Here is a 10,023-nt window from a genome sequence, read left to right on the forward strand (position 1 = left end):
AGAAAGAAAGAAAGAAAGAAAGAAAGAAAGAAAGAAAGAAAGAAAGAAAGAAAGAAAGAAAATGCCTAAAATGCCTATCCCCGCCCCCATCTCCACCTTCCCCACCATAGAAATGTTTCCCATAGGTTGGTCTCCTCCCACTTCGCTCTTGTTTCTTATTTTGCCAATTTGTGTTCTCTATCCCTCTACTTATTTTCCCTACACACACACACACTCACTCACTCGCAACTGTATAGTCAGGGCTTCCTAGCGCTCGCTCCCGAACCTATGCTAAGCGCGTTCCCTTTGGAGCTCATTTTCATGACATGGAATACCGGGTTCAGGGTTATAGCACATATATATTTTTAAAGCCGGAGCAAGGGAAGTCTGAGATTCTGCACTGTGATTGAGCCTTCCTTCCTCCCTGCCTCCCTCCTGCCCTTCCTCCCATTGCCCATGATGTGCTGTGGGTACCCAGAGAGAGCAGCCACCGCGGCGGCAGCGGCAGGGGCAGCAGAGCTGGAAGCCTGCTGCAGCCCCTTCTCCTCCCTCCTCTATTGAGTGTGCCAAGCGGCAGTTCTGCATCCTAAAGAAGCCCATTGAAGAGCCCATTGCATTCCCAGCACGTCTCAAGCTTGCTGCTCTTTTTTTTTTTTTCCCCTCTTGTCCCCTCGCCCAACCCCCTTTTATCCCCTTTTGCTTCAGCTTCAGCAAAGCAAAGGGAGTGGGAGGGAAAGAGACAGAATCCTTAAACTCAAGCTTTTTTTTTTCTTTTTCTTTTCACGGTTCACGGTTCCATGCTAATAAATAAATAAATAAATTACAAGAAAAGAAAAAAAAAAAAAAAAAAAACCCAAAAAACTCTGGCAAAATAGGTAAGTCCAAGACATCTGGAGCCTTTTTTGCCTAAATCACAGGGACCTGAAAAACAAGAAAAATATTTAAGATAGTGAAGAAGGAAGAACTTAAGTAGATTTTAATATTTCATAAGGGAGATGGAAGACTAATTGATACTGCAATGTAGGCTTTTCTGCGTTTTCTCTCTCCCTCTTTTTCATTTAATTGTTTCTAATTTTTCAGTATTGCATGTCTGAGGCAGATTTCTCTTTGCTTTCTCACAGTATCTCCTTTCTTTACAGCTCTGAACATTATATGCAAGTGTAATGTGAAGATTTATTTTTTCACTTTTCCTATAAATTATATCATTGTGTTTTAAGAAGAAAGTTGATGACATATATCTTTCTGTGTGCTATCTGTGAGGAAAATATATGCTAGAAACTTTGATTTATTTTTATTGATTAAAATCAGCTATTCAATTTTGATGGATATTTTAGTGACTCAGGAAGGAGAACGTAATAAAACTGCATTATTATAATTTATTTATGTAAACATTTTCATATACTGATGTTATTAGGCAAGGAAAGCGATGCATAGAGGAAGACTCTATGTTATCAGAATAATGCACTGCATTTGTTTCTTCTGATTGGAAAAGAATATCTTTTTTGAAATTTATTTCATGTGATAGATCATTTATCAGAAGGTAAGAATAGAGGTTTCCACTCTCTCTTGACTTTAACTACCCACCTCCCCTCTAACCAGTCACCTGCTCTTCCAGCTTTTTAAAGGATTCCTCAGTTGATCTTGAAGGTGCAGATACACATTCCAAACTAAGCTTTGCAAATGTTTTAATTCAGACACTTTCAGACTCAGCATCCTCTAGTTGTCCCTATCTTTAGCTCTGATAATTGCATGGGCATGTTTTTTAGAAGAGCTAATGACTCCTACATGCTTTAAATAGTTAAATGATACAAATATACACAAATTACTTTTCAAATTAAAGAAGATGACAGTATTCTATTCTTGGGCCAAAGGATGTGGACATATAGTGTACATACTGACTATACACTGTTATAAAGCATGTCATGATCATTTCATAAAAATAAATCTTAAGTTTTCCTGAGTTGCTGATCATTTTACACATCTCAACATCTGATATTGAGCAACAGGCTCACACTTTATCATACTAATCAATATAATAATTTTGGAGTATGTCATGTATTTTTAATAGTCAAAACCTATAATTCAAAGAACATATTTTTCCCATCAGAGTTCCAATCAGATTTATTATGAGTATCTTTGATGTCAACATGAGTTTTAACAGGCAAACAGGTATAATGGCCACATTATTGCTATTATTACTGAATCTGCCTATGCCTAAAAGGAAGTACGATGTACCAGTTCTGTTGTTTGTTATACAGAGGCAATGCAGTCTGCTTTTGTTCATGCGATATGCCGTTTACCAAGTATGGCTTTGTTCAGAAAAATGTCACTGCATGGTTCAATATTTCAGAGTTCCCTAAGTTTAAAATATAGGACACACTCTAAACGTTAAGTGTGTTGCTAGCTCATTTTGAGTGTCACTTCAACAATTGCTGAAGTTTTTATATAGCTCTTAAAATGCCCCACGTGTAGGAGTCAATTAAAATAGTACATATGACTAAAAGCTAAAAATCTGCATTTTTATTTCTGTTGCAGTTTTGTAATCAACCACGAACGATGAAACCTTCCATAGCTGAGATGCTTCACAGAGGAAGGATGTTGTGGATAATTCTTCTAAGCACAATTGCTCTAGGATGGACTACCCCGATTCCCCTAATAGAGGACTCAGAGGAAATAGATGAGCCCTGTTTTGATCCATGCTACTGTGAAGTTAAAGAAAGCCTCTTTCATATACATTGTGACAGTAAAGGATTTACAAATATTAGTCAGATTGCCGAGTTCTGGTCAAGACCTTTTAAACTGTATCTGCAGAGGAATTCTATGAGGAAATTATACACCAACAGTTTTCTTCATTTGAATAATGCTGTGTCTATTAATCTCGGGAACAATGCATTGCAGGACATTCAGACTGGAGCTTTCAATGGTCTTAAGATTTTAAAGAGACTATATCTACATGAAAACAAACTAGATGTCTTCAGAAATGACACCTTCCTTGGCTTAGAAAGTCTAGAATATCTGCAGGCAGATTACAATGTCATTAAACGTATTGAGAGTGGGGCATTTCGGAACCTAAGTAAATTGAGGGTTCTGATTTTAAATGATAATCTCATCCCCATGCTTCCGACCAATTTATTTAAGGCTGTCTCTTTAACCCATTTGGACCTACGTGGAAATAGGTTAAAGGTTCTTTTTTACCGAGGAATGCTAGATCACATTGGCAGAAGCCTGATGGAACTCCAGCTGGAAGAAAACCCTTGGAACTGTACATGTGAAATTGTACAACTGAAGAGTTGGCTGGAACGCATTCCTTATACTGCCCTGGTGGGAGACATTACCTGTGAGACCCCTTTCCATTTCCATGGAAAGGACCTACGAGAAATCAAGAAGACAGAACTCTGTCCTTTGTTGTCTGACTCTGAGGTAGAGGCTAGTTTGGGAATTCCACATTTGTCATCAAGTAAGGAGAATGCATGGCCAACTAAGCCTTCCTCAATGCTATCCTCTGTCCATTTTACTGCTTCTTCTGTTGAATACAAGTCCTCAAATAAACAGCCTAAGCCCACCAAACAGCCTCGAACACCAAGGCCACCCTCCACCTCCCAAGCTTTATATCCTGGTCCAAACCAGCCTCCCATTGCTCCTTATCAGACCAGACCACCAATCCCCATTATATGCCCCACTGGGTGTACCTGTAATTTGCACATCAATGACCTTGGTTTGACTGTCAACTGCAAAGAGCGAGGATTTAATAACATTTCTGAACTTCTTCCAAGGCCCTTGAATGCCAAGAAACTGTATCTGAGTAGCAATCTGATTCAGAAAATATATCGTTCTGATTTTTGGAATTTTTCTTCCTTGGATCTCTTGCATCTGGGGAACAATCGCATTTCTTATGTCCAAGATGGGGCCTTTATCAACTTGCCCAACTTAAAGAGCCTCTTTCTTAATGGCAACGATATAGAGAAGCTGACACCAGGCATGTTCCGAGGCCTACAGAGTTTGCACTACTTGTACTTTGAGTTCAATGTCATCCGGGAAATCCAGCCTGCAGCCTTCAGCCTCATGCCCAACTTGAAGCTGCTATTCCTCAATAATAACTTGCTGAGGACCCTGCCAACGGATGCCTTCGCAGGCACATCCCTGGCCCGGCTCAACCTGAGGAAGAACTACTTCCTCTACCTTCCCGTGGCTGGTGTCCTGGAACACTTGAACGCCATTGTCCAGATAGACCTCAATGAGAATCCTTGGGACTGCACTTGTGACCTGGTCCCCTTTAAACAGTGGATCGAAACCATCAGCTCAGTCAGTGTGGTTGGTGACGTGCTTTGCAGGAGCCCTGAGAATCTCACTCACCGTGATGTGCGCACTATTGAGCTGGAAGTTCTTTGCCCAGAGATGCTGCACGTTGCACCAGCTGGAGCATCCCCAGCACAGCCTGGAGATTCCCACCTTATTGGGGCACCAACCAGTGCATCACCTTATGAGTTTTCTCCTCCTGGGGGCCCTGTGCCACTTTCTGTGTTAATTCTCAGCCTGCTGGTTCTGTTTTTCTCAGCAGTCTTTGTTGCTGCAGGCCTCTTTGCCTACGTGCTCCGAAGGCGTCGAAAGAAGCTGCCCTTCAGAAGCAAGCGGCAGGAAGGTGTGGACCTTACTGGCATCCAAATGCAATGCCACCGGCTGTTTGAGGATGGTGGAGGTGGTGGTAGTGGAAGTGGGGGTGGAGGTCGACCAACTCTTTCCTCTCCAGAGAAGGCCCCTCCTGTGGGTCATGTGTATGAGTACATCCCCCACCCAGTTACCCAAATGTGCAACAACCCCATCTACAAGCCTCGTGAGGAGGAGGAGGTGGCTGTTTCATCAGCCCAAGAAGCAGGGAGTGCAGAACGTGGGGGTCCAGGGACGCAACCACCGGGAATGGGTGAGGCTCTCCTAGGAAGTGAGCAGTTTGCTGAGACACCCAAGGAGAACCATAGTAACTACCGGACCTTGCTGGAAAAAGAGAAGGAGTGGGCCCTGGCAGTGTCCAGCTCCCAGCTTAACACCATAGTGACGGTGAATCACCATCACCCTCATCCTCACCACCCAGCAGTTGGTGGGGTTTCAGGAGTAGTTGGGGGAACTGGGGGAGACTTGGCAGGGTTCCGCCACCATGAGAAAAATGGTGGCGTGGTGCTGTTTCCTCCCGGGGGAGGATGTGGTGGTGGCAGTATGCTACTAGACCGAGAGAGGCCACAGCCTGCCCCCTGCACAGTGGGATTTGTGGACTGTCTCTATGGAACAGTGCCCAAATTAAAGGAACTGCACGTGCACCCTCCTGGCATGCAATACCCAGACTTACAGCAGGATGCCAGGCTCAAAGAAACCCTTCTCTTCTCGGCTGGAAAGGGCTTCACAGACCACCAAACCCAAAAAAGTGATTACCTCGAGTTAAGGGCCAAACTTCAAACCAAGCCGGATTACCTCGAAGTCCTGGAGAAGACAACATATAGGTTCTAACAGAGAGAAGAAAATATATTAGTGTTTTTTTTTTTTCAAAAGAAAAGGAAAATAAAAGAAATAAATCCCTTGCTCCCTTTACACTTGTCCCAATAACTCCATCCTCACGATCTTCCCTACCCTGAACGAAACGGAAACCGCATGATAACTAGAGAATTCAGATGTATGCTCTCCCCTCTCAGATGTGATTTGGAGGAAGGGCCATACTCAGATCATTAATCAATGAAGTGCCTTCGCAGACTTTTGCCAGCAAATGTTATCATTATTTTTTTATACTGAAACTTGAGACTTTGACTGTGCCATGTATAAGGTATACTGGGGATCATTGTATGGATCCTAATTAAGTAAAATTCAATGTGTCTTTTTATTTTCAGTAACTACTTTTTTTTTAGTTGTAGTTTTGTTTTAAAGGGGGGGGAAACAAGTTGACATTTGTCATTTGTGGCTTTCTTTCTTCTCATCATGGCACAGATTCTGTACATGTATTAACAATGCAGTTTGCTGCATGCCTGGAAACTGCAAGACGGGGAGGGAGGGGGCGGGTCTTGCTCGAATGTTCTCACTCACTATCTTGTCTCTCATACACATATCCATCTGCAGAACGTGCCCTAAACCTGCAGTTTCTTCCTGCTGGTGCAGGTACACACACACACACACGTACACAAACACACACACACACACACACACACACATACTCCATACCATTCCCATTCAACCCAACCTGCTTAGTTCGGGTTTGATCCATTTTTCTCCTCTCCATAGTTCCACTACCCTTCACTGCTAGTGTACAGCTCACAGCATCTCTCCTATCACCCTGGGAAAATCACATTCTAGGCTGGATTCTACTGAAGTGGAGGCCTGGTGGTTTCACAGCCGAAGACACGCGCCTAGGGATGAGCACCCTCTTTGTGACACTTCATCCTGATGCCAAGATTTTTTGGAGAACATCTGCACTTTCTTATATATATATATATATATAATATTAAAAAAAAGCAACTGGGTATATATCACTAACAGCTTTGTAGGAAGCACTTTTAATGTTTTCTCTCTCACACACAAAGATTCAAAAGAAATGTGCATATATTTATTCTGTAATTTCAGTGATTATAAATTGTAAAGGTAATGTTTAATCATTGTATAGTGATTATGCGTCTGGTATAGCTTTCCTAATAAAAAGTTTTTGAAAAACATAATACATTATATATAGAGGATACAAAGCTTGAATCTTAAACTCCAGCTATGCCATGCCTTTCGTGCTCCCATTTTAAAAAATGATTTCTTTGACTTGTTACACAGAAAGTAATTTATTAACGGGTGTGATGCACTGTGATGTTGATAAATCTTATATCCCACCATCTCTATTCCAAACCAGGATACAATTGAGACTTAAAATCTGACTTACAGTTTATTTTTTTTTCTTGACTTACGAATTTCAATTTTAGTAACCAATGATGAACTGTTTCCTAGGCAAGATGTAAGGGGGAGAAAATAAAATAACTAGATCACTGAGAAGTACAAGATTAATTAGGAGAACGTAATCAAGGATCCGTACATCTTAAGATAATAGATGACATGAAGAAATCGGAGAGTAAAATTGCTATTGTTTTTAAAATATGTAGTCCAATTACATGCACACCCTCATACACCCACACGCTTCCACATACACCCATACAATCCAGTAAATATCAAAGGCCTTGGCCTTGGAGCCAATTATATGGCCACAATCCTGTGAAAGCTGTCACTTACATTTGACTACTATTTTCGAAACACTTACAGCAACTGGCCCCAATAACGTTTGAACTAAGTCAGAGGATGGTGAATTAGTTTTTCGTCCTATGACATTAAAATTATGTTGAAAAATTAACCTGACAACAAGCCAAGTTTAGATCCATTTATATGTGAGAGAAACCAAAGAATACTGGATTTTTACGGCGCCGGTATCAAATTAGTGGAGGAAACTTAAGAAAACAGACCTATGAGGCAGGCACTTATCTAAGTAGGCCATTAGAGGGCAGCAGAGCTCCAGAGAGCCGCAGACCCAGGCCCTGCAGAACTGTGCAGTGAGGCCAGTGTTCTCCGCTAGTGTTTCCTCAAAGTGCCCATAGTAGGAATTATCATTACGCGTTGAATGTAATTCATTCCAAGTCACTGATGCCTTATATCACATTTTTTTTTCCACAAAAAGAGACTGAGTCTAGCAGTTTCTGAAGGTGTGTGACTACTATAGCACGAAGCCATTGTGGTAACAAAATGAAAGCCCCATGAATGTCTACAAGAGTATATTTATATTTCTCTTGATTGATTATATAGAAATGTCAGCATAGGTATGCATAAAAATAAAAAAAAACAAGTATATCCATATAAAATTGCAGTTTTGGGGCACTTGACAAACTTTTATGCTCAATTATTTGAATATATTTTGGAATTATTTTAGAAGGAAGAAGCCCATGAACATCATCCACTTTCTCTCTCTGTGTAATATTGAAGTGAAGCTCTTATGCAGAAGACTCAGGCTCACTATTAAATAGGTGTCATTCTTCCTTTTTGTTTTACTTTCTCCTTTTCTTTCTTGCTTTCTTATTTACTTTCCCACAAATCACCTTTCTTCTAGTTATCCCACCTCCTTTATTCTTTCTGATTATCTGTCTCTTTTTTTCTAAGGTACATAAAACCAATATTACACTTTAAGTGTTTTAAAGCCCAATTTATAGAGTCTCTGAACTAGCAATTTATCATACTTCTGTTCCTCCTAATCAAATGGTTTGGGGAATAACAGAAAGCATATGCATAGTAAAAACTTAAAAGTGCAAAGCTAGATGATTCAGATAATAGTCCTCACTTCTTTAATGACCATGCACATATTCATAACACAGTATATTATACAAATCAGGCTAAAGTACACTCTCAAAAGGCCCTGGTGCTTTCAGCATTTGGAAAATGAGTGTCCATAAACAATATCAAATCATAATATAATTTGATAATTATAATGTTTATAATTTACTTATAAAATACAGAAAGTAAGACTGTTTGGTCTTAAATATAGTTGGTACTTTCACCCTTGAATGAGAAATACATTTATTTATTTAGTAAAAATAAATTTATACGAGAATGGAATTTTGTATTTAAGGGAATAGTTTTTTGCTTTTATGGAGTTTTCTACCCCTTGATTAGGACATTTATTTTTGCTGTGCATTAGCATTACCTAAGTTAGCTTCAATTTATAATACCAGATCTGTTTTCATTAAACACGATGGATATTAATGTAGGTACTATGATTATAATATGTTTTACGTTTTTGCTGCAGTAAAATATTTATTTTTAAGAAAAAGAGTACTAATTCACTTCATTGTGATGACTAACTTGACTGAAGCAGACCCAGTTCTGACAGACATTTGCTATTATTCGTTGCTATTTTTATTACTAAGTATAGTAATAATATTTAGAAATAATAAAAGTATTGTAATATCTCTTAAACTATAAGAGGATTAGTGAGAAATAATTGGAAATTAACTATTAGTTTAATTCAATAACAGTTTTAACATCATGTTATACATCATATGTGGTATTATTTATGTAGATGCTTTTATATTTTTATTTAGAATGCTATATTATTTTATCTAATTGCAAATACTTAAAAATAAGGATGATGAACACTATAATTTTAACAAAGTTTAGAGAGAGAGAATCGAAAGGAAAATTTAATGACTGAGCTTGAAGATTTCTTTTTAAACCTGGCAGTATTATTTAAACCCTTGATATTTGAAAATAATATGTTTAGGATTATGAAAATTTATAATGCAATTACAGAACAAAAGAACTTTAACTATCGCAACACATTATTTTGATTCACTTAGTGTAAACTCATTATTCGTACAGTCCTGTCCTTTTGCAATTATGTTGTCTAGGCCAATAAATGTTACACTTTTGTGAAATGGCTATGACAAAGGAAGCATTAATGAAACGCTACACAAAATTTGAGAAATACGACTATAACAAGTCAAGATAATGTGAGAGGAAATGGTAACCAATGGACACTCCATCTTAAGTGATTTGAGCTAGTTTCATTTGAACTTAGACATTTATAACTTAGCTCAAAATTTTCAATTGTGAATATTCAGGTGAATGGAACACAAATAAGTATCACTAAAATCACCATATTCTCTTCAATATACTATGTTCTGTTTAATATACTATAGGCCTTTTAAAAGTAATAGGAGCAATAACACATGTGTAATTGGGCCATCGTGTGTGTGTGTGTGTGTGTGTTTGTGTGTGTGTATATATAGTACTATTATATATGTATATACATTGTATATACATGTATACAGTTTATATATGCTGAATTTTACTTCTATGTAAATTACACATTTTTTATTACATGTATAACAATTTCTGTTTTATGCATTTATTTTTCTTGCTTCTGTCTAGCCACCATCCAAGAGAAGCTAAATTATATTATGAGTCTTCACTTTTGGAATATTCACATGTAAAAAGTAACACTGTCATTAATATTTCTGAATTTAAAAGTTATGTTATCTTCCAATTTGT

The 10,023-nt window shown here is 38.6% G+C and overlaps 1 protein-coding gene across 3 annotated transcripts in view; it reads left to right on the top strand.

Annotated features, from left to right (window-relative positions):
• The window catches only part of SLITRK3 (SLIT and NTRK-like family, member 3), a 10,490-nt gene extending 3,822 nt beyond the window's left edge, over positions 1 to 6,668 (top strand). For 2 of the 3 annotated variants that reach the window (XM_011944631.1, XM_011944629.1), the window contains exon 2: positions 2,515 to 6,668. In XM_011944631.1, the coding sequence (XP_011800021.1) occupies positions 2,536 to 5,475 (2,940 nt within the window). In that variant the 5' untranslated portion in view covers positions 2,515 to 2,535 and the 3' untranslated portion in view covers positions 5,476 to 6,668. The remainder of the gene's footprint in view (positions 1 to 2,514) is intronic. The other variant, XM_011944632.1, reaches the window with a different exon arrangement.
• The last annotated feature ends 3,355 nt before the right edge of the window (positions 6,669 to 10,023 follow it).

Source organism: Colobus angolensis, unplaced genomic scaffold, assembly GCF_000951035.1.
Source record: "Colobus angolensis palliatus isolate OR3802 unplaced genomic scaffold, Cang.pa_1.0 Scaffold234, whole genome shotgun sequence".
In the NCBI taxonomy this organism is placed as follows: domain Eukaryota; kingdom Metazoa; phylum Chordata; class Mammalia; order Primates; family Cercopithecidae; genus Colobus; species Colobus angolensis.